The sequence below is a fragment of the Crocodylus siamensis genome, chromosome 1 (assembly GCF_052110815.1).
Source record: "Crocodylus siamensis isolate JL-2025a chromosome 1, ASM5211081v1, whole genome shotgun sequence".
In the NCBI taxonomy this organism is placed as follows: domain Eukaryota; kingdom Metazoa; phylum Chordata; order Crocodylia; family Crocodylidae; genus Crocodylus; species Crocodylus siamensis.
In genome coordinates, this window is record NC_143395.1 from 33,211,546 (window position 1) to 33,237,480 (window position 25,935).

Sequence of the window (25,935 nt, forward strand, 5' to 3'; positions counted from 1 at the left end):
AAAATAAAACAAAAAACAAAAAAACCCAAACAGCTGGATTACTTGAATTCTGGCATGCTAGGCTGGTTATGTGAAGAGGGCTAATTTAAGTTAAAAGAATGTGAAATCTAATGGGCTGGAACACATACCAATTAGTGTTTGCTTTTAATGTAAACAGAATAATTTTTGATCATACATTTTGTTTTGCAAAATGATTCCTCACCATCCATTCATGTTGTAAATTTCTCCTAGCTTCTGGGGGAAATGGTACTTATCCAGAAATGTTTGGCGATGTGACCCTACTACATGGTCTCTGAGCATTTAATGTAGTAATTTGTTGAATGTAATTAATACTAGCTAAATTTTAACTGTATAATTATTTTTTCCAAATAATCTGCTAGTGCCAGATGCAGCAAATTTCCACAATGGCTTCAGGCATATTTTCATTAAAGATTGAACTGATTAACATTATTTAATAATGCAAATCTGTCAGATGATGATTTTGCCTGTGCAGCAGGCAATAGATAAGTGGCTCTAAGTTATTCTGCTGTATAAAATAATTTGAATTCACATGTTACTTAGATTGAAAACAGGCATATATAAAGCATTGCTATTTGCTTTGTAGCATGTAAACTAGCTTTTTCCATTTTTTAAAGATTGAGGTTTTTAGGTACAGGTGATTTTTTTTTTTTTTTTTTATTTTTTTTCCTGTCTATTCATAAGCTGAAATTATAACACAAGTCTAAATGCAATGCTGATTACAAATACATTATTGGTGAGCTTTCATTCTGGGCTTTTTTTTTCAGCTTAGCTATTTCACTAGTACTTTTTCTTAGTGCCTCATAGTATATATCCTGGGAACTGAACTGAAGACAACTATTTTCTCTCCTAAACATAGAATCATAGAAAATTAGGGCTGGAAGGAACCTCTGAAGGTCATCTACTCCAGCCCCTTATGTGAGAGAGGACTGTCCCTATCCAAACCATACTGTATAAATCCTTGTCTAATCTATTATTAAAACTACATAGTCAACTGTTAAACACTACTATGTGGTGTAGCTCCCTAACCTGCTACAAGTAAAGTAGTGGGACAGTGATGGGTGTTACTGGAAGGGTTGGTAGGTAAAATATGCTAGAGAGGTCCAAGAAGGGGGGCCACCCGCCCTCCTCTCCCCCCCCCACTAGCCTCCCAATCCATAGCAGTGTGACCACTGAGTAAAATTCCTTCAGATTGATCTAAATTTGAGCAAGACCCTTTATCCCTGAACCTCAAAATTCTAGTCCCATTAGGAACACCAAGTTCTTAATTTTTGTCCCTTCACGTTCTTGCTATTTCCTCATGTGCTTCCTTGGTGACCTGCCTATCTGTCCATTGCTTTCATGCTTTTCTTTTGCATTTGAGGCATCCTAGAATTGTGATGTGCAGCTACACACATCAAGTCTATTCCCATCTTTCTGATGTTTCCATCACGCTGGAACAGCTTCTTGTTGGGCTTCCAATATTGTGCCCTTTACACGCTTCTTGGCCCCCGGTTGACTTTATCTTTCCATGGTACCAAGTCTACTTGAGTTGCAGGAAGTCTGCTTATTTTAAATTGAGTGTCTTAGTTGTGCTGACCTTTTGCTTATCCTGTCTCAGGATCATGAATTCTATCATATTGTGATCACATTTTATCCCAAATTCCCCATCATCTTCCCATCCACCAATTCTTCCCTATTGATCACAAGGTCCAAGGTAGGCAATCCCCTACCTGTATTTCTCAGGGCCTCTGGCTAGTCGGGCCCAACTGAGTCAAGCTCTTGAGCTTCCATACCCAACCCTGATCCTGGCCTAATGTGATGACCCCAGTTGTCTGTAACTGGACTGGCTGTTGGGAGCACCACTCTGCCCTTTTAAGCGCACCTGCAAACTCAGGCTGCAGGCAGGCCTTGATAACAGCCTCAATATGCTCCAGTAAGCCTTGCATTCACTGCTGTTTCTGGTTATCTTGGGTCCTGACTTGGCTTTGGCTTTCCCTAACCCTGTTCTTGGATCTTCCCTGGAACTGAGCACCTTGCTGTCTGATTCTCCTGGCTCCTGACCTCAGCTTGCACCCCAGACTACATCTCTCAGATCTCCATTCCTCTGAACCAGACCCTGACCTGATGCTCTGGTAACCTATATCCCCACCTAGCTGACCCACTGGTTGCCCTTCAGGGGCCTATCTACAGACCCAGCTGCCTATGTCCTGGCTGAACCCTTACAGTATCCTTGGCCTTGTGAGAAAGTTGCCCTCCTCCACACAAGTTAGGAACAAACTTGAGATCTTATGTTTCACTGTATTTTTCTTCCAGTTGGTGACTGGATATTGAAGTCTTCCATCAGTCTTCCATTATTTTTGGACAGATTTGTCACCTCTTTGAAGAGGTCCAACACTTCCTCCTGACTTGACAGTCTATAATAAATTCCCACCATTACGTCAATGCTATCTTTCACCTCTTATCTTTACTGAAATCCATTCTGATCTGCTACCTTTTCCTGGGAACAAGGGTATGTATTTCAGACATACTAGGCAGTGCCAAAACCTTTTCTCCCAACCCTGTCCTTCTAAAACAGAATATAGCCCTCAGTGTTGATTCCTAGTCATAACGTATTCCAGTGTTGAGCAGATTTTTCTTGCTCATTCCCTTCTGGATTATTTGTTCTGTTGCTGGAGGGTTTTGTTCATTGTCCATCATGATGAACAAAGAACTCCTTACTAGGTTGTCCAGACAACACCCAGAAATGCTCTTTCCCATTCTGGTTGGATGGATCCCATCTCTTGATAGCAGTCTTCCTCCCCCAGAACATCTGCCTCTTCTCAAAGAGTCCAAGGCTTTAACATTGACATCACTGTGTCAGCCATGAGTCTAGTTATAGATGCAATAACCCATGCCTGGGTCCTTACCTTCTACTGGAAGGATTGATGAGAACACCACTTGTGTTCCAAGCTTCTTAATCTTCCTGCCCAGAAGGAATCTTCCTTCCTCTGATCTGCTCGGTGCTATTTCTGGCCGTATCATTTGTGCCTACAAGGAGAAGCAGGAAGGGGTAGTGGTGTAAGGGATAGATGAGTTCTGGAAATCCTTCTGTAACATCCTGAATATGCCTCCAGGCAGAAAGCACACCTCCCAGGACCTCAAATTTGGACAAAAGACTGATGTTTGTGTCCACCGCATAAATGAGTCACCTACCACCACAACACTCCTTTCTCAGTGCAGTGACGTTAGAGCCCCTGCCTACTCTTCTTGCTCTCTAGACTGCTGGATTCTCCGCATCTTGCATGCTGATGTTTCACCTCTGTCTCTTCTCCAGCTGTTCTACTGAAGAGTTCCTGAAAGTGGTTACTGATTGCAATCCATTTCTCTTGAATTCAGGGACCTTTTTCCTTCTAGAAGTCCATATTGCCACTTCTTTTCCCTTTGGCCTCTCTAGCGCCAGTTTCTCACAATTCCTATCAAAAAAGTCTTCATTTTCCATAATAGCATGTAGCATGGATACCCATGCTTCCAAACCTTCAATCTATTCCTCCAAGATAGATGGATCTTGGGGGAAATAAAATAAAAATTCTTGACCCTCTGAGAGGAGCATGGATGTGGCACATCCCATACAAGTAACAACTGTTGATCCCATCTACATTTATGCCTCCTGCGCTCCCTGGAAGACACCTGGGCTGCTGAAAACAGAACAAAAGTAAAAAGACCCACACACGCAGATAGAGAGGAAGATTCCTGGGAGCAAGGGAGCAGGGCTCTATTTGCTGCTTTTCTGTTCACAAGGGGCTACCTTTTATAAGGCTGTGTAGCCTGGCCCTGGCTGACTACTCCCCTCAACTACCTAAACCATCCCCACTTGAAGCAAATCACTGCACACACAGCTGAGAGCACAAACCCTGTCAAACAGTTACTTCAAAAACAGGCACAAGGTAAAACCCACAAACACCACAGATCACATAAGGTTGAAGCATCCTATCCTCAAATCTACAAGGTCCTGATCATAATTCACTGTGTAGGTGCTTAATAGGATTTAGGAAAACTTTAGGGTATGTAAAGTATATAAACAGTCCAAAGGTGGCAAAAAGACAGAATGTGACTAACCTATTGGTTATGACACTTGGTTGTGAAGGGGGAGTCCTAGTTCTAGTCTCTGGTGGCAAGAGTGTTTATGCATCTTACAGTAGATAGCCACTTGGAGGAAAAAACCCCAGAAATAACTGGCAGCAAAGACCAGCACCCAAATATATCACTTCAAAGAGAGTGCTGTACTAACTGGGCTACAAAGTCATGTTCCTTATTGCTTCTTCAGTCAGCCAGCTTCAACAGGAGGACTAGAGGTGGAAGGTGACTTTTATTCAGCCTAGTCTGGGAGTAAAGGCACTGCCCTCAGAGGTGGGAGATATGGGTTTGAGTCCTCTCAGGCTGATGAAGGCCTATCACCCAGGCCTCTCACTCCCTAGGCAAGTGCTCCTGGGCAAACCATGTTGTTGACTTTGATGAATTGTCCTCTCCTTGGGGCTTAGGCCTAGTGGTTAAATGTAGGTCACCTGCAAGTGGATTAGGATGTCACCCTCCCCACCCCTACACACACACCCTTCAGTTTTAACTGGCTTAAGAAAAAAAAATTATGGATTTACTTGGACCCTAAGCCCAGGTCCACCTACAATCACACTGTTTTATTTATGAAAAGAGAAAAGGGCATTTAATTGTATTAGTCTGAAGCCATAAAGAAGGCACCTTAGAGTCTATTGAGAAAGCTTGTGAAAGTTTATTCAGAGAGACAAAACTTTTGTAGGTACTGGCCTAGTTCATTAGATACTAAGCACCCTGATACCCTGCCCTGCCTTCTGCCTGTTGTATTTATGTGCTTCATAAATATAGGACTTGGCCATTTATTATATTCTTGATAGTCCCTAAAAATACACAACAAAATGAAAGTGTCAAATCGAGTTGATCTTCTGATATTGTTACCTCTTGTTGCAGTTCTACAAAACAGGGTAAATATTTTAATAACACCACTTTGTCATCTGAGGAACATGTGAAAGTACCTGTGTCGAATGACTTCAGAGAATTTGTTTTGGAAATGCAAAAAACTATTACAAGCCTCAGAAACCAGGTAAGGGGACTATAACAAACATTTTGTCATCTTTAAGTTTAATTTAAAATGTTTTGAACTCCATAAGTACATTTTCATAGGAAGTTATTGCTCCTACAGTATTTTTAAAATATTTAGTCTTCTGTGACAAAATCCAAAGAATATCTGAACAAAATACAACACAGCATAGCATAAAATTGTTGATTATTTTTTGTAATTTTTTTATATCTTGCACTAATCAGAGAGAAACTGTAGATGTCTGTCACTGAAACACTAAAGCAGTACATTTCAGTCTCTATCTGTGAAACTGCGTATGGATTTAGGGTGGGCTTTCCCCTACTTCCAATGACTTTATGGGGATTAGTAGAATTTTCTGAATACAGATAAAGGGTGAGTGTCTAAGGGAAATCTACCTACTGTGACATATCTGTGCTAAAGTATACAGTTGATATAAAATGAAGGGATATATGCCATTTTGGTATATGCCATTCTTCCACAGAATGCTGTAAAAGAAGTGTCTTTATGTGAGACTAGGTAAAATAACTTACAAAACAGATTACTACTCTGATTATTATGTCTATTTGAGATGTTTAAACACGGCAGAAAACTCCCAAGGTTGTTCAAAGTTATGAAATTCCAGCATGTGTAACTCCACAATAAATGTACTGGATACATGAAAGATTTAGAAATATTTATCTCTAATAAATAGAGGCCGCCTGTTTGAAGGTGCAGTGTAGTAGTAGTTTTATCTGCAGTTGGGTCCAGCTTTGCAGATTTTCAGGTTAATTATCAAAATGCAGGCACAAATTACATTACATAAAGGCACCCCTTGTGTATTTGGAAATATACCCTTTCTGGTATGGGTGGCTGTAGCCAGACCAGGCCCCAGGTATGGTAATGATGCTCACTGGTAGCCAAGTGACTTCTGCTCCTGGGGTACCCTCCCTTCTCTACCTTACCTGTCGCACCTTGATGTATCTTGTAATTAATACTTAGGGGATCTACCTAGGTCCCAGAGTAAGCTTCAGTCCCCGCTCTGCTGTCTGTTGTCCACATGAGTGGCTGGCACCAGTTGTGTCCCTCTGGTGCTAAATCTTGGCCTTCCTGGCTAAATCCATGCCTTAGGGCTCAAGCCACCTTAAGCGCAATAATTGTGGCCTCCATCCGCCCCTGTAGCCAGATGCCTCACAAACGTTATTCTTGATCCAAGCACCAGCCTGTACAGGCTTCAGTTATCTTGGCCTTGGCCACTGCTTGCTCTACCTATGGACTCTTAAGGCTAGACCCTCTTGTTTTTCCCTGTGGGGTCAGACCAACTCTCAGGATCTCAATATTGCGCTGTTAGGAGAGTGTGACACAATTACACATATACAAACACACAAATCAATTAGGTGCATATATACTACCAACTCCAACACATACACATCCAAACCAGCCTAGGCACATGCATACCTATAACCAATTCAAGCACATACACACTACACACCAAAAATTAGACAATAATCAGATGTCAATACCCATGCACTCCGTACACATACACAGATCACTAATTTGTATATTATGCACATGATGACATATGTGTATATTCACCAGTTCACACACATAACACCCACTTACACATACACCCAGGTAAGTTCCTAACTTGGATGATACAGTATGTAAGTGTGTGTTTGGGGTACTTGGGATACCTGAGGGAAGGTTAAGGTGAGAGAGAAAGTGTAAGGAGTGAAAGTTACTGGAACTGAGATTAGAACTGGTAGACTAGAGAGAAGTTGGGCTGAGGAATTGAGGCTTGGAGTTACTTAAGGTCAAGTGGCCCCAGGGTTACGCGATCACTGGTGCCAGGGAAAAAGCCTGGTGGCAAGGAGGAGATAGCCAGGAAAGAACCTGAGGCAGAAAGCTGGGAGCTTGCGGGGCAGATAAGTGATGGCAAGAAGGAAACAGTCCGAAAACAGATAAAAACCCAGCTCGGGGTTTCAAAATAACAGGTTTATTAAACAAACAACACACTACACAGATGCATGAAGTTGTTGGTTTACTTGCACACACGCATGCACTCACAATGGCAGCAGGAGAAAGAGACTCAGTGGAAGGCTTGGAGTTCAGGTAGGGAAGAGAAGCAGAGTCCAAGCCCTTGGTTGAAGAGAGGGTGGAGGGTGATAGCTACCTATCCAGGCTGGAAAGGTGTCCTTGTCCAGTAGGTATTGTCCAGAGGGGGGTTGCTGGCAGGGCCTCTGGGTGGACAGGTGGTGTGGCATGGTGCTGGTCCAGATGGAGAGAGCGTCTCAAGGAGTCGGTCTTCACCACCCCTTTTTATGGGGCAGACTACCTATGATCTCATATGGGGAGGGCCTGTCCAGGCAAGGTAAGTTCTGTTCCAGAGGGCTCCAGGTGTTCTTACTGAGCATGTGCAGTCTTGGCACAATGGTGGGTTGCCTCATCTTTTGTTTCTTGAATGCTGAGGGTGGTTCCAAGGGCTGGGTCGTTGGTCCAGGTATTGGTGTTGATGGTTTGGTCATTCAGAGGGAGCTATTTTTAGACCTACTGCCATTGTCTTTCCAGCACCCTCATTCATCCCCATTCATTCAGGAACCAAGTTACATAGGAGGGGTAGTATGAGTCATAGGTTACACAACGGGGCATGAGGACAAGATGGAGACTTGACAAACAAAATGGAAACTTGACGTGACTTATGCTAACTTACATATGTAGGCCTAAATCATATAGTACCAGTAAAACAGTAATATAGAACAGTAAAAATCAATATAAACATAATAATTATACAATATAAAGAAGAAGAAAAACAAAACAAATACAACTTGCTACCAAAATAAAATGCTGAAGCTTATCCTATGTCTTAGCTCACTTATACTTATCTATAGGGAATAGGGAGGGAGAGACAAAGTCAGAAATGGTTGGGGAAAGGGAGGGAATGCATTTTAAAATTAAAAAATGGGGTTTTGCTATACTTGCTCTGGCCTTGCTTCTCAGTCCGTGCCTCTTCTCAGTTGTACCTCACTCTCTTGGGGCATAGTCACAGCTCCAGCCCTATCACTTCCTTAAGGTACAAGCTCTGATCCTTTCGGCCCTTTGGCCGCCTTGGTTCTTAGCCTGCTTCTGTATTATCTGTAAGGTGAGACTCTTGTCTCATCCTTGGGGTGCAGGCCCTAGCCCTCTTGGCCCTTAGCATGCCCCTGTCTTGCCCAGGCTCAGAACCAACATTGCCTCCCAGGCATCCTTGCGTGGCTTCCAGTCCTCCCCTACAGCCACAATCCACTCATAGATTCATAGATTCATAGGTGCTAGGGTCGGAAGGGACCTCAATAGATCATCGAGTCCGACCCCCTGCATAAGCAGGAAAGAGTGCTGGGCCTACATTACCCCAGCTAGATACACATCTAGCCTTCGCTTGAAGACCCCCAGGGTAGGGGAGAGCACCACCTCCCTTGGGAGCCCGTTCCAGACCTTGGCCACTCGAACTGTGAAGAAGTTCCTCCTAATATCCAATCTAAATCTGCTCTCTTCTAGCTTGTGGCCATTATTTCTTGTAACCCCCGGGGGGGCCTTGGTGAATAAATACTCACCAATTCCCTTCTGCGCTCCCCTGATGAACTTATAGGCAGCCACCAGGTCGCCTCTCAACCTTCTCTTGCGGAGGCTGAAAAGGTCCAGTTTCTTTAGTCTCTCCTCGTAGGGCTTGGCCTGCAGGCCCTTAACCATACGAGTGGCCCTTCTCTGGACCCTCTCCAGATTATCCGCATCCTTCGTGAAGTGCGGCGCCCAGAATTGCACGCAGTACTCCAGCTGCGGTCTGACCAGCGCCCGATAGAGGGGAAGTATCACCTCCTTGGACCTATTTGTCATGCATCTGCTGATGCACGATAAAGTGCCATTGGCTTTTCTGATGGTTTCGTCACACTGCCAACTCATGTTCATCTTGGAGTCCACTAGGACTCCAAGATCCCTTTCCACTTCCGTGCCACCCAGCAGGTCATTTCCTAGGCTGTAGGTGTGCTGGACATTTTTCCTCCCTAGATGCAGCACTTGGCATTTCTCCTTGTTGAACTGCATTCTGTTGTTTTCTGCCCACTTGTCTAACCTGTCCAGGTCTGCTTGCAGCTGCTCCCTGCCCTCCGGCGTGTCCACTTCGCCCCATAGCTTAGTGTCATCTGCAAACTTGGACAGAGTACATTTCACTCCCTCATCCAAGTTGCTGATGAAGACATTAAAGAGTATCGGTCCAAGGACCGAGCCCTGCGGGACCCCACTGCCCACACCCCTCCAGGTCGAAACCGACCCATCCACCACGACTCTCTGGGTACGACCCTCCAGCCAATTCTCCACCCACCGGACTGTGCAGTCATCCAAGTCACAGCCCCTTAACTTGTTCACCAGTATGGGGTGGGATACCGTATCAAAGGCCTTCCTGAAGTCCAAGTATACGACATCCACCCCTCCTCCTGCGTCGAGGTGTTTTGTAACCTGGCCATAAAAAGAGACTAGATTGGTCAGGCACGATCTGCCTGCCACGAACCCATGCTGGTTTCCCCTCAGCATAACTTGCCCTGCCGGGCTCTCACAAATGTGAGCCTTGATGATTTTTTCAAAGACTTTGCCAAGGATGGAGGTGAGACTAACTGGCCTATAGTTGCCCGGGTCCTCCTTCCTCCCCTTCTTGAAAATGGGAACCACATTGGCCCTTTTCCAGTCCTCCGGGACTTGACCCGTGCGCCACGAGCGTTCAAATATTCCCGCCAGTGGCTCTGCAATGATGTCGGCCAGTGCCTTCAGTACCCTCGGATGGAGCTCATCCGGGCCTGCCGACTTAAAGGCATCCAGTTCTTCCAAGTGACCCTGCACCACCTCAGGGTCCACGCATGGAAGTCTGGTGCCTTGCTGCTGCCTCCCTACACTCCCAGTGAGAGACTTGTCATGCCTCTCGCTTAGGAACACTGAGGCGAAGAACTCGTTGAGGAGTTCAGCCTTGTCCCCTCTGTCCGTCACCAATTGTTTCTGCCCATTTAGCAGGGGTCCTATTCCTCCCTGGGCCTTCCTTTTACTCCCTATATATCTAAAAAACAATTTCTTATTGTCTTTTACTTGGGTTGCCATCCTCAGCTCCATGGTAGCTTTGGCCTGTCTAACTGCCTCCCTACAAGCACTCCTTCGGTAATAAACCTAACTGTAACACAAATATAAGCCATCCACTTCCCAAGCTAAAATTTATTTCCACTCAGGGTTATAAATTGAGTTTATAACTCCAAGCCTTACTTCCCCTTTCGCTGTCTCCATGCAGCTCCGCTGAGTAGATTGGGTGTCCGTGGGCTGGTTTTCTGGAGTGTCTCCCTCTCCCATGAATTCCTTCCCCTGCAGCCTCCAGGGTCAGACTGTTCTCCTTGCTCTACGCAGTGGTCTTGTACATCTCTAAGCACCTCCCCTTCCAGCCATGCGGCTCCTTGGCCGCCCTTTGCTCAAAGGCCAGCCTGCCCTCTGCTGCTGCTGCATGCTTAGCCTGCTGCACTTTCCACTTAAAGTAGCAGGAGCCTCTGGCTCCCTGTCACAGAGGCATTTTTTAGAAATAACTAGAATTATTATCCAAATATTAAGTTCTAAATCAAAACTCAAGATATGAATGTCTCCCAGCTTTTTGAGCATCTGTAGCTGCACTGTACAGCTGTGGACAATTTATAAACTGGAGGACAAAACAGTAAGTTCAGATGGCTTAGGCTTTCCATTCTTTCTATGAAGGGGATGTTCCAGCCCTTCATTTGTCATACAGAATTGCTTTGGAAGAGAGCTAGTGTTATATAAATGGCCTTTCTTACCTCAGACTCTGCGAACTAAGTATTCTCAGGGGAGTGGAGATCTCATTTCATGATTTCCTGGGAATGAAATTGGTTGCAAGTAGTTCTTGTCCTTTTATGGTTTAATGTTGATGACTATTTTGCATCAACAATTACTTTTACACTTACCTAAACTCTTACTAGCAGCAAGCTTCATGGAAATTACAGCCAGAAGAGATTACCAGATTGCCTAATCTGACTTCATGCATCTGGCAGACATTAAGTTTTGCCAAAGTCCAAAAGCTTTATTTGTGGTGACTGTTTCACCTAGTCATCTCTTCAAAGTTGCCATGATATGATTTAGTTACATTGCCCCCCAGAGCAGAGGTTGGCAAATTTTTGCTACTTAGGGTTGCTCTTTGCAACCCCATTCTCATTGCAGGCCACAAGTCTCTGCCTCCTTGAATGGCCAGCTGCCTTTACTTGCCCTTGCCACTGATCCCCATCCTCTCTGCAGTGAGGATACATGCAGACAAGATGAAGAAGCAAGCTCCGCCTTGGAGGGGAGTGCTGCAGGGAAGATGGCAGTACTTCAGAACTCCATGCCATCAGTCCCCTGTGCCACATTGGTTACCTTCATGGGCCACAGGTTGCCACCCCCTGCCCTGAAGCACAGAACTAAAACTTTTAAAAAATTGTCTCCTGGATTTCAAAGGCTAAATTTTTCTGTGTGGAGAATAATTTAATCTTTTGTAATAAATAAATGGGACTTTTTATTGAAAATAGGATTTTTTTTATACATTGCTACAATACAAAGGAAGAGAGAACTATCCTTTATTTTGTCCTTCAGAAGCCTACTGCCCCTGTGACAGAGTATTAAATACTATGAGCTGGCATATCCCTACCACAGTGGTGTACCGAGAGCGGGGAGAGGAGCGTGGGAGGGGGCTATGGCCCTCAGGTGCCAGCTTGAGGGGGCTCTGGCTAGAGAGACTGGGTGCCTCCCATGTTTTGTGCATTACCCACTTGCCCACCCAGTGGGTTTTGGCTTGCTTTGGCCGCTGGAAATTCTGGCTGCCGCCCCTCCCCCTGCAGCAGTGTGCCGCGCTGCTAATTCACCTGCGGAAGTGCTGTGGGGTGGGAGGCAGGGTCCCATACAGGCTGATTTGCCTTGGGCCCTGCACCCTGCTCGGATTGTTCCTGGGAGGGGGGTGGGCACAAATGTAAGCATTGGCCCCTGGGCGCTGGAGACCCTCGATATACCACTGCCCTACAACATTCAGCATATCCATTCCTCCAAAATGGAGATTGTCTTTTAGGCAAGTTGCTGCCCTTATGCAATAAAAGGAGCTTTGAACATATTAAATGTGTGCACTTTTAGTTATGATCCCAAAGGCCAGACGATGTTACAGCTGCTTTGCACCATCAAATAAGCATGAAAGTTAGGGAAGGTGGAGAAGAGATGGCTGTCAGCAAGGAAGCAATTCATTCAGTATTCTATAGCCTAATACTGTAATCTTTTTCTTTAGACAGAATTATGAATTTCTTTGCATACTCGTCAGTTGTTTTTGTTTGCTAACCTTAAATGGTCATGTGATTCATGCCATCACATCTCCAGTAAGAAAACGGTAGTATTCTATTGCATAGATTCTTTCCATTTCCTCTCTTCAACCTTTTAGTATTTCAGGAATATATTAACTAAGTTGTAAGTAGGATGCTCAGTAATGTTCCTTTTGTATTATCTCTGCATAAAGTATCTTAAACAAGAAAAGCTTTATTTTGATTTGATGCCTAATTTTAATTCCTTCTGTTTTCAGATAAAGAAACTTGAATCACGTCTCAGTAGAACAGACTGCACTGATGAAAAGGGTAAATCATATTCCACCAATGAAACCTGGAAAAGAGACCCTTGTACAATGTGTGAATGCAAAGTGAGTATGCTGAAATTCGCTTTCGGGGCTTAAGTTATATCATGGTTTGCTTTTGCATCTCAACTGCTGATTTTATGCCCCCAACTTTTATTCCATTTTTTAATCTGAAGGATTTTTTTTAAGGAAAACAGATGCTCTTTAAAGACTTATTAATTATAATATAATATATATAACTTCCATTCACTGTTTTGCTGATACCTGTAAAATTGTCAGGTACAATTAAGAATGATTCATAGATTCACAGATGCTAGGGTCGGAAGGGACCTCAACAGATCATGGAGTCCGACCCCCTGCCTAGGCAGGAAAGAGTGCTGGGGTCGGATGATGCACTATAATATAAGCTCCTTTCAAAAGCAGTTTCTTAAAAGTATATCATTTAATAAAAGTTTGTGTACTATAATATTGACATTTCAATTTTTACCTTTCTTGCATGGAAAAATAATGTAATATATCAATAGTGCTCAACTTGTCTGGGCCAACAGGCCAGGTAAGTGGCATGGGACCAGTCCATAGGCCGGATCCGATGCATGAGGTCAGTCTGTGGCAGGATCCACTGGCAAGCCAGTCTTTTGAGTCCCCTCCAGCACAAAGGGCCAGTCCCAGCTGCAGACCCAACCCTGTGCACCAGCCCTGGCTGCAGACCCAACCCCAGGTTGGATCCTACTGCGGACCCACCCCCACACACCAGCTCTTGCCACAAACCTGACTTTGCATGGGGAATGGTGGCAGCATTAATTGGTTCTGGGAGCCACGGCAATTAATGCTGGCACCACTCTCCTGCCACCAAATTTCTAGAGCCCGGCACACTGAAAGACACGGCTTCATTGGCCAGATGCAGCCTGTACACCGTAGGTTGAGCATCACTGTAAATATACTGAGGAATAGCTTTGGTTTTTAGATGAAATTGATTTTATATATGGTTCAGTCAGAGAGATTTACAAAAGTGTCCTCTAACAGCCAATTTAACATACAACCCCCAACAAATTATACAGAACTTATCTCAGTAGAAAGAATGGTTCTGAACACACTGTATTTTTTGTTCTGTTTTGTAAATCTGACGAAATGATGTGTTAAACTTACCTTTTTTTTCTTACCCCAGGTTGGTCAGATTACTTGTTTTGTAGAATCATGTCCTCCAACTGACTGCGCTGCACCAGTAAAGGTCAAAGGAGCTTGCTGTCCAGTCTGTTTAAAGCAAACTATTAGCAAGGGAAAGAAGCCATAAAACTTCTTTTAAGAATTTAGGATGCATCCTCTTTCAAGCATATCAATGCCTGCTGATAGCAGTTACAGGTAACCACAGGCTTAAAATGACAGCAAGAAATCAGGATTTACATAATGACTTTCTAAAGGTGCTGTAACAGTGTGAGACAATGTGCTTTTTGTTCCTTGCCCATAAAAGAGATAATCACAATGCAAAAAATATTGAAAGGGAAATGAAGCCGATAGGTCGATAATTTTGTATTAAACTTCTCAGGTTAGTCAAACTGAAACTGGTGCTACTTCTAAAAGAACACTGTCAAATGTTGAGAACCCAAACTGATTTATCTTAAAATTAATACACCATGACATTAGTACACCATCTCCTATCTATGAGAAATGACTTTAATAATACTTTTTACACTTTCTCTTCTAAAACTTTCAGATTTGACAGGGAAAAGTAAAATAAAATATGAATAAACACTGTTCCCAGAACAAGGCCAATATAGGGTTAATATCTGCTCATTACTACATTTGGATTCTGTAGTCAGTTATTTTTGTATATCACCAAAGAAAGTTTGCAGTTAAAGAACTTTCTTTTAATACAATAAAAAGGTAATTATCTTTTGATAAATTTAAAAAAAAAATGAAATTACAAGGGAAAGAAATGCCATGTTCCTAGAAAGCTATTAAAAATCGAATGCATAACAAAAAAAATTGACAGCATCTTGATTGTGGTTTTTTCTCACTTTAGGAAATAGTAAATAAATCATACTACATAGCATTTAATCTTAAAATGAACATAACCATTTTTGTCAAAACCTATGTAAATGCTTAGCTACTATTGTGATTCATTTTAAATCATAGTAAAATGACCAGCCAAAATCAAGTTTTTGAGCATGTCTCTCTTAATCTCAGACATGCTCACATACATAGTTAGTATTGGCCCTGTTCTGAAAACGTGAAAACAGGTTGCATACCATTTTGTATACAAAGATACCTACTGAATAATTTTACATAGTATCATAGGTTCTTTGCTATATTGTGGTACTGTTTGTGAAAAAACAGCAAAATGAAACATTAATAATTAATTGTGGAGTGACTACTCATTTTCTACCTGAAGAGGTATTTCAGTTTTTAGGGTTTCTCCAGTTTCATTTAACACACACACATTTTTAGCTCAGTCCTTATATCGACTTTCTGATCCACCATTTAACTTTGTTTTCCAACTTAATACATTTTTAACATTATAGAATCTAGGTGGATGTTCATGTGTCCAATTGTGTACTTTTTAGCACTCCAATTTTCCATCTTGTTACAAAGAATATATATTATATTAAGTGAAGGACAACTATCATACCTCATTTTACAGTTTTGTTTTGTATTTCATTTATAGTGCTTCTTCACAAAAAATCCCTAACTTAGAATTTATGGCTCAGTCCTGAAGTGCTTATTCAAACACAAGTCCTGTTGAAGTTTATGTTCAGTAACTTCTAAATTAGTTGTTAGGATTTAAAGATCAGGGATTTGGTGATTAATGGAATCTGCACAAAAGTAACTAAGTGAGTCCTTTCAAAATATGTAAGCAGACTAAATGCTTAATTTGCATGATCTGTAGCAACCATGCAAGTTCCACTATAATATTTTGGCACATAATTTCCATGATTACAGTCTTTAATGTTTTATAATCTGATAATCTACATACTATGACAATATCAGTGTATATTACAAGCTTACTAGAGAGACTTTTGTCATGGCATAGTAAGAGTGATATGTACATATGAGTGGTGTGTTAAGCAAAGGTGTATGTTAGAGATACATGTGGTACTACAACTTACGTGTTTAAGAATATTTGAATTGATCTTTTACATAAAGTTTTGACTTGGGTAACCTTATATTTTAATACTTTTAGAAATTGTGTTTGGCGAGCTTGTTTTGGTAATCAGGGTCTGTAGGGCTCGCCATTCCTCTTTCAGTTTGTTTTGGATATGCTGGTAGTTTGGTTTTGATGAAAATCTATACCACATATCTCATCCTGCAAGCCCAATGAAGGTGGAACTTCCAGTTCCCTACAACAGGTATTCTCTAGAGGTAAGGCTGGTGAACTAAAGCAGTGTCATGATTAAAGTATCTGTATGGTTGTATAAACCAGTGACAGTAATATATCCAATAGGTTACCACTTCCATTTTTTATCCCTGGTTTATATTTTAATTAAACATGCTCAGGATTCAATCATGGCAAAAGAGTGTTCATTTAAATATTATATAATAGTACCAAGTATCTGATTTTTCCCTCTTCAGAATAAAGTGAGTATCTGTTCACCATTCAGTATTTACTCATTCAATATATTAAGAGGGGCTTAAGATTTGAGATACGTTTAGAAAACTGTTAACTTGAATTATCTTCCACTAAACAGCTGGTAATAAAACATTCAGGAAAAACAGGGCTTCATCCACAGGAAAACATACTAAGCAATTATGGAATGTCTAAATTCACTTTTATTTCAGTGTGTGTGTAATCAGCACCCATTTAAACATTTCTGAAGCAGTGGCCAGTGGCTCGATGACCATTTCCTCAGTATCCACTGTGAGAATATTGCTGTAATATGTTGCTAATTGTGCATATTTATTTACTTTTTAAAAAGTTACCTTAAGTAAAGTCTTTCTTATTTTTATTGTAATCAGTAATTTACCAAAGAACTGTTTGCACTGTGTAACGAATGCTTTTCAGTTCAAATAAAATGGGCCATGTTTCCAAATACAGACTTGATTTCTTCTCGATACATGCACATTCTTTTGTCTCCCATTGATATGTTTTATATAAAAGAGCCAGACTATCACCTTCATACAAGTAGCTGGGAATGAACTCCCCATATAACATAAATTGATGACATAAAACATATAATACTGATTGATGACATAAAATCATCAATCAATGAAACAAGTCAGTGTAAGGTTTATGAAGTAATAGAGCTTTATTTTAGTGGCGAAAGTATACATTATATGTTTGCTAGTTACTTTTAGGGAATAGACAGAAGGTGAAGATAACATAATGGATGGAATTGGTTACTAGCAGCTGGGCCTTCAATAGCTCCCTATTCCAAATGTTTCTTAAGAAAACCTGTGTGAAAACTTTATTTTGGTGTCACTTTGCATTAGGGATGTAAATATCATTTAAATCAGTGCTTCCCAAACTTTTCCTCAGCGTGACCCCATTTTCTCAGCATGGCCCCTCACTCTCAACCTGCAGCCCCCCACAACCCCAGATGCCCCTCACTTCCTCCCCACACCTCTCCCCCCACAGGTGCCCCAGGGCCAGAGGCTATAGCCCCCTGCCCCTACCCCCCAGCAGTGTCCAAACCCCGGCTGCCGTGACTGGAGCGGAATGCAAAGCTCAGCTTTATGCCCCCCACCCCCCAAGTCCTGTCCCCTCCTTCAAGGGCAGCACTCCTGGCACAGAGCCTGTGTGGGGGGAGGAATCAGGCTGCCTGCTACAGGCTTAGGGCTCCCCACTCTGATGCCTTCCCCCAGGGGGCTCAATGGCCTAGTGGTCAGCATAGGAGCAAGGGAGTGCCACACTGCACCGCATCATGCCACCATGAATGCCAAGCTAATGTGTCCCCTGCTCACCCAGCAGCAGCATAGGCACAACTCCATAATGCTGCTGCTGCCATGCCTCACCTTGGCAGCTACGGTGGTGTAACACTCCCTCCCACAACGGGTTCCAGTTGCTGGGCCGTAGAGGCAGCTCCTACCCGGAGCTGGTTCGACCCGGCTCCAGATCTGCACCCTGCTGTGGATACCCCTCAGGGGGTATGTTTATCGTGACCCCATCTACTGATATTGTGACCCCATTTGGGAACTGTTGGTTTAAATAATTACCTGTTTAAACTCCTATAATGATATCAGTTACTCAGTTAACTGACAACACATACCTAGCACCTGTGTATGTGTGCGTGCGTGTGCTTTGCACTGCCCCATTCATATGTGGGGCAGGTCCCCCGTGCCCTCACAATCTTCCGCAGATCTTTCCACAGTATGGAGCTGGGCACCCCCTGCCCTGTTCCAAGAAAAGTACATAGCTTGGAGTTCCTTCCCTGGCTTCTTTTTGACTGCTCCATCTTTAATCTGTAGCGCGCTGCAGGAAGAGGAAGGTGGAGATGGAGCTGCATGCTGTGACTAGCTGCCTTCCTGGAGCACAACGCTGCTTCCTTCCCCACCAGACTGTGTCCAGTGCTAAATATTAACTGTAATGCATTGATGTTGTAAATATATTTACCATTTAACTGTTTAACCATTTAACCTTTCACATCCCTACTTTGCATCGAAAATAAATTGCACAGAGGTACTGAGGACAGTGTTGGGGACTGCCCCCCTCCCATTCTCATATAATTTCTTCAGCCTCCCTTTCCCCACCCCTAAAAAATGATCTCATTCTCACCTTTTAATCCCATTTTCTGCCTGTTGTCAACACCTGGCTTGCTGCCATGTGTTAAAATACTATGAATACACTACCAGGAGATCTCACTTTTGACCATGGCTACAAGCACTTGTGTTTCTCTTCTAACTACATTTTAGAAAAGGACACTTGTGGCAGAGCAGAATTAGGGTATACTGCAGGCAGGAATCATGACCTGGACTGTTGGGTTTATTAGCCATGAAATCCTCATTCTTGCCAGTAGAAATCCTTTCAGAGACCTCACCAGAAGTTTTGTATTTTGGGATAAAAGTTACTGTTAAAGTCAATTTAATTACTCATCTCCTATATGTATATTACTCATCTCCTAATTACTCATTACCCCTATACGCTGACCAAACCCTAGGTACCATGCACCTCGAAACTGAAAAGTTCCTTAATGGTTTTGTTCAACATAGGTAGCAATTGTTGTAAGTTCAGCAGAGTTTTAAAAGCTGCAGTGTGATTAATGTACTTCTGAAGTAACTGGCTTTGCCAAACAATTAAATAGGAAGAGTAAAAATTTAATATAATCTAGGAAACGTTCATGAAAAGTCTTTTAGGATGTCAGCTGCTATCCTGTTTATATATGGTTTTGTCTTTAATTAGTTTTTCAGTATAATATTTAAAGAGTTAAAAATGAACCAGATGAAGTAATGTTTTTTACAGTATGCTACCAAAATATGCCCTTTTTCCTTAAGCAATGTCGAGAAATAATATTCAGTTACTTTTTTCTAACGTCTTTTCACTCGAGTAGACCTTGCTTTTTTTCTGCACCAGAGGATAAAATTGTTGTGGCAAAACAATGGGATATGCTCATCTCGTTAATTATACATTTGACTCATCATTTATTCCCAGGAACACACCATTTCTCTCCCTAATCTAAAAAACCCCAAACATTTGAGGCTCAAAAACAGTAAGTTTTAGTTTGCTTGCTTTTCTCAACAGATGTTACTAGCCCCAAGGTACTGCTTAATGACAACAGAATTCACTAGCTTTGTATCATCATCACTATGAGCTACAGCAAGGGTTCCCAAACCCTGGTACGCAGACCTCTATGGACACACAAGACATCTCTGGGTGGTACGTGGGAAAAATTGTGAAATTGCAGATTTAATTTTCAGCTACAGTAATGTAGCCAGAAAAAAACAGAAAACTTAGTCCAGATGAACTTTAGTTTGTTTGTGAACAGTCCAGTTTGTTTAATATTTAATTCCATGACTTTGCTTCAGCATTCATCACAGAGCTTCTGTCTCTCTGTAACTTGTCTTGAGTATAAAACAGATGGAGCCTTGCACAAGAGATCTGATGATTTGGCCATAGACACAGCTTTATATGTTTTTTCTACGTACCTCGAAGTACCAGCTTATGAACGCTGAGATGATGGGGTGGATACAGCATCCCACTGGTGGGTTCCCCGTGCTTGGCAGTGGACCCAGAAGTGGATCCGAAGTACTTTTGGTCCACTTCCAGATCCGCCATGGAGCACACGGGGGACCTTTCTGCCCCCTGGCTCAGCAACTGGTGCCTCCTGGGTCTAGGGGGGGGCACCCATTGTCCCCCTGCGGCCAATCACTGAACCGGGGTGTGTGGGAGGGTGCCCCCCATGCTTTCAGCAGCAGATCTGGAAGTGGACCAGAAGTATTTCTGGTGGTCCACTTCCATATCTGGTGCCAAGTGCCCAGGGTACCATCCCCCCCATGCTTCCATGGGACGCTCCATCTGCCTCACCATCTCAGCAATCACTAGCCATTCCTGGTACCTCGAGGTACGTAGACAAAACAAATAAAGTTGTGTCTATGGCTGAATCTCTGATTCTCCAAATCAGAATTGGATCTTTAGATTTATATTCAGCCAAATTGAATCAGGACAGCGATCCAAATCAATTAATTGAATCACTGTCCTCCAAACTGGGCCAAATCCATATTAAATACTCCCTGCTTTGCACACCCCTAGAGACAACACATTGTGTAAGGTAGCCAATAGGAAGAGAAGAGATGTGTCGTAAGCCCTTGAAAAGTCTCACTATCTGAGCACCTTTTTCTTGATTACAAGGAGGTACTTGGAATTCATAGTCCTGAAGCCTTTGCCGGAACTAAGCATCTGTCCCACAGAGACATCAGGTTTTCCTTTCATTATGGTGGTGATCATTTTTACATAAGACCTCAATAAGGATATAAGAAACATAGGTTTCTGTCCTCTGCCTGTATGTCATGATTCAAGCCCATGTCTCCCTATTTAGAATAAAAGTTAATTTTGGGAAATTGGGACAGCGTAGGCCTCTAAACTCAACCTTTTGAAGCTCTTCTGTTTTGTATAGGACAATTAAAATTTTTTCCTGTAGTTCTTAGTCATGATAACAGAGAAAAACTAAGTGTGAGTGTGACTGTTTAGCCCCGCACCTGGGAAAGTAGAAACCTCCGTTCCCATTCCTATTCTAATGACTATTCTATCCAGTTACTGGTTAATATAAAACACATGGGATTACCTCCTAGCTGAGTGTCTAAACCATTGAGCTGTTGTATAAAGCAGAAATTTAATGTCACATCGAGAGGTGTCTATGGAGTTTCAGCACCTTCAGAGTAGAAGTTTTAAGGATCTCAGTTTTGGACTTGGGCACTTCAGAATATTTAAATTTATTTTTACATTAATTGATGAAAGAGGCTGGTTAATTTAGTTACTTTATCATTTTTTGCACAATTCCAGTGTTAATTACATGCATAATATTGTGTATGTGCAGGACTATGCCTCAAAGAGTTTCCAGGAAAGAGGATGTCTGTTTGAAGTCTTCTTAAAGCCTCTCTCTCTAGTTTAAGTGACCTTTAATTAAGTGTTTGTAGGTTTCATTACACTCATTTTTATCGTCCACTAAAAATAATGAAATCTGGTATCTAACAAAGAGCTTGTTTGGTAGAATGTGTCATTATTAAATGCCTACATGATTACTGATATACGGTACCCTCAAATGTTTAAAGGATTATTGAGTGCAAAAGTCTGTGTCAAGTTATGCTGTAAAGAAGAATGTTATCCTTATTTAAATGAATGGTAATCAAATACATTACTAGGTAAGTCCTACTCAACCTTGAAGGGTTGGAAGATAACTTCATTACCAAATGCAGATGAGCAAATAATCCAGACACAGTGTCCTGACTTCACGCTGCTATGCTTGTGTCATGATGCACATCAATGTGTAATTATGCTGAGCCATGAAGAGGCAGCGTTGTCAACTATTGAGATGACATGTCAAGGCAGACATACCGGCAGTTCTATTTTAGTTAACCTGTGGATTCTGTTGCTTGTTTTTATGCAATATTTCTGCTCTCCTTCTCTTATCTCCTAATCTGTAGTGAGGTGGGAAGGAAATCTAGCTCTCATGTTGGCTTGTTTTCTTTAGGTCTGTCCAACATATGCCAGGCAGTGTTATGAGAACTCCCGTATTTAGTGTTATGAGTGCTTTTGTATGAATGTAGCGCTGTATAAATATCCTTGTCCAGACTTAGGAAAAGCAGATAAACAAGGAACTTACATTCAAGATGTTTGCATCTGGTTGATATTTCAGTAATATAAGTTTATATTTCCAAAATCACATATTTTTTCAAATGTCATATTTTCAAAATAAACTAAATTACTTATATCTTTATTTGTTATCTGCATTACAGACATTTATGGGGTCACTACTGTGAGATTTATTTCATGGAGATTAATACAAAATGATATTCCCAGGGGAAAAAGTGTTATGGGTTCTTTAGTGTGCTTTTTGGATGGGGAGGAAGATTTTTGCAAGTACCGTGTATTTCTCTTCACTTAATTTCCCATGGGGCCAATTAGACACTTGGAAATGCATTAAATATAAATGATTAAGGGTTATCTTTTTATTTAATATATAATATAGGTATGAAAAAATGATGCACATTAACAAGGATGAGGTTTTGCTATGGAACAACTGCTACACATGGGGTATCAACTTCAAAGTGCTCAAAACCAAATATTGCACACCTAGATGGTGAGGAAGTTGTCACACTAAAAGCTTGACACTGTACTTAACAGTATGCTGAGATTTATAACAGGCTGCACAACTTACAGATGTACTCTCTATACTCTAGGGCATTAGACCAAATGATACAAGATGGATCCTAACACCATTACTGGCAGTAGAGGCAAGAGATGATGAAAATCACCTGCTCCATCAACTATTAACTGAGGACCTGAACAGATTGAGACTAAAGAGGCTTAAAAGTCACAAACTGTTTATACATTAAGCCCACAAACTCCTGGAAGAGATTGCAGATGCTTAACCAAACCTATGGGCAGCAGTGGAGTAGGCCAAACACTGGGAAAGGTCAGACCTATTCCTACAGCATTTCATACCACCAAATGAGTCGCACATTAGGCACCACTTTGACAAACAAGTGTGGGCCAAGCTGAAAAGATTGAGTTCTGGATACAAACACTTCAAAGCAACACTTCACAAAAAGAACTTCTTGGACAACCCCCAGTGTGAATGCGGTGTCCAGCAAAGAGCACAGCACTTAATCAAAAGCTGTAATCTTTACAAATGCCCAGATGCAATAGATGGAATCCACACATTGAGCAATGATACCAGACAGTAGCTTATAGATCTGGAAGTTGATAGCTGATGCCATGTGAAAGAAAGCCATTATGTGGTGACAGTTCAGGTCCCTGCATCTACATTGCTTACAGAAACTTGGTGGGATTTATCCCATGACTGGGCAGTTAGCATTAGGGGCTATAGGCTTTACAGGCAAGATAGAGAAGGAAGGAAAGGTGGGAGTGTGGCACTCTGTCAAGGAGCAATACACATCCTCTGCCAGCAAAATGGGGTCAGAGGAGGGGCAAGCTGAAGTGCTCTGGGTCAAGATACAAGGGGGGCTGTGGGGAGAGGGATCTAACGGTGGGGGTCTACTACAGACCCACCAACCAAGGGGAGGCGCTGGACTAGGAATTTTCTGGCCAGCTTGCAGAGGCATTTAAGGCAAGGGATGTAGTTGTCATGGGTGATTTAAATTACCTGGACATCTGCTGGGAGGAGCAGTCAGCCAGGTCAGACCGTTCCAGGAGGTTCCTGGCCGAGATACAGGACCTCCACTTAATTCAGGAGGTGCACAGTCCCACCGGAGGAAATGCCCTGTTGGACCTGGTCCTGGCCACAGGCGATGACCTGGTAAGGGGCCTCCAGGTCCTTGACCACCTAGGTGATAGCGATCATCGCTTGCTGGAATTCATCCAGCGCAGGGTGTCAAGGGCCTGCAGCAAGGCGGTAGCCCTAGACTTCAAAAGGGCCAACTTCAATGAGTTGAGGAGATTAGTAGGATTTGTGCTGGGGTTCTCAAGAGCAGGGGAGCTCAGTGCCCAAAATGAGTGGTTGTTTCTTAAGGAGACGATACTCAGGGCCCAAAGGGTGACCATCCCAACAGAAGCAAGGGGGGCAGGAGTGCCCGAAAGTCTCCCTGGCTCACCAAAGGTGTACAGGAATGCCTGATTGCCAAAAAGGTGGTGTACAACTGGTGGAAGGGGGGTGCTATCTCCAAAGAGGTGTATACCTCCTCTGCTCGGGCCTATAGGGGGGCTGTCAGGAAAGCTAAGGGGGACGTAGAGCTAGGACTTGTGTCCAAAATCAAAGATAACAAAAAGTCCTTTTTCAAATATATAGGGAAGATGAAGAAAGCACCGGGAAATGTGGGGCCCCTGCAAGATCCTCTGGGAAATCTGGTGGTTGCGCCAGAGGAGAAAGCAGACCTCGTTAACCAATTCTTCACCTCCGTTTTCTTGTGCAGGGACTGGGACTTCCCCACCATGATGCAAGACAGACTTGAGGGGAACGCCTGCAGACCTCAGGTTGGGGAGGACCGAGTTAGCTTCTGGAGGTGCTGGACGAGTTCAAATCAGCGGGTCCAGATGCTCTCCACCCCATGGTGTTGAGGGAGCTAGAAGGGGTTATTGCAGGGCCCTTGGCACGGCTTTATGAGCACTCGTGGTGCTCGGGCCAGGTGCCAGATGATTGGAAGATAGCCAACGTGGTCCCCATCTTTAAAAAAGGGAGGAGGGAGGACCCGGGCAACTATAGGCCTGTCAGTCTTACCTCAATCCTAGGAAAACTCTTTGAGAAGATCATCATGGAGCACATCTACGATGGGCTGGCTTCAGGGATGATGCTCAAGGGCAACCAGCACGGTTTCATTAGGGGCAGGTCATGTCAAACCAACCTAATTGCCTTTTACGAACAGGTCACAAAAGCATCAGATGCAGGTGTTGCCGTGGATGTAGTCTTTCTGGACTTCAGCAAGGCCTTTGACACCGTCTCCCACCCCATCCTCATTAAAAAATTGGGCAACTGTGGCATTGATGCCTACACAGTCAGATGGATTGCAGATTGGCTGAAGGGTTGCACTCAGAGGGTGGTGGTGGATGGGTCATATTCGACCCGGGGAGAAGCGGGCAGTGGAGTCCCCCAGGGCTCGGTCCTTGGGCCCGCGCTATTCAATCTCTTTATCAGCGATTTGGATGATGGGGTGAAAAGCAGCACCCTGTTTAAATTTGCTGATGATACCAAAATTTAGGGTGAGGTGAGCACTGTAGTAGGGAGGGAAAGACTGCAGCAAGACTTGGATAGGTTACAGGGGTGGGCTAGCAAAACAGGATGTGCTTCAATACTGACAAGTGCAGGGTGCCGCAGCACACTTATAAAATGGGAAACTCCCTTCTTGAGAGCACAGAGGCAGAAAGGGATCTTGGAGTCATTATTGACTCCAAGATGAACATGAGCTGACAATGCGAGGTCACGGTTGGCAGGGCTAACCGGACCTTGTTGTGCATCCACAGGTGCATCTCTAGCAGGGACAAAGAGGTGAACCTCCCACTCTATGTGACACTGGTCAGGCCATAGCTGAGTACTGTGTCCAGTTCTGTGTGCCCCGCTTCAGGAGGGATGTGGACAACATTGAGAGGGTCCAGAGAAGGGTCACCCGAATGATCCAGGGACAGCAGGGCAGACCCTACAATGAGAGACTGCAGGACCTGAACTTGCTAAGCCTTCACAAGGGGGGACCAGAAGGGTTTGGGAGAGACCTTGTTTCCCCTAGCGCTCCCTGGCATAACAAGGAATAACGGCCATAAGTTGTTGGAGAGTAGGTTTAGATTAGACATCAATAAGAACTACTTCACAGTCAGGACGGCTAGGATCTGGAACCAACTTCCCAGGTAAGTGGTGCTGGCTCCTACCCTGGGGGTCTTTAAGAGGAGGCTTGATGCCTACCTGGCTGGAATCATTTGGGCCCAGTTTTTTCTCCTGCCCAGGCGGGGGGTTGGACTTGAAGATCTACAAGGTCCCTTCCCACCCTACTTCTATGATTCTATGGTTCATTGTGGTAGGTCGGGGTGTCAAAGATGCAGTCTATGGAGCCATTTGATCTGGCCTATGGGTTTCAGATTGACCCTGTACACCATGTGAGACACTTG

General features: G+C 43.2%; 1 protein-coding gene across 2 annotated transcripts in view; it reads left to right on the forward strand.

Annotated features, from left to right (window-relative positions):
- Window positions 1-16,763, forward strand: part of PXDN (peroxidasin) — a 158,523-nt gene extending 141,760 nt beyond the window's left edge. For both annotated transcript variants that reach the window (XM_090032778.1, XM_090032788.1), the window contains 3 exons: window positions 4,978-5,110; window positions 12,690-12,803; window positions 13,903-16,763. In XM_090032778.1, coding sequence (XP_089888904.1) covers window positions 4,978-5,110; window positions 12,690-12,803; window positions 13,903-14,028 — 373 coding nt within the window. In that variant the 3' untranslated portion in view covers window positions 14,029-16,763. The remainder of the gene's footprint in view (window positions 1-4,977; window positions 5,111-12,689; window positions 12,804-13,902) is intronic.
- The last annotated feature ends 9,172 nt before the right edge of the window (window positions 16,764-25,935 follow it).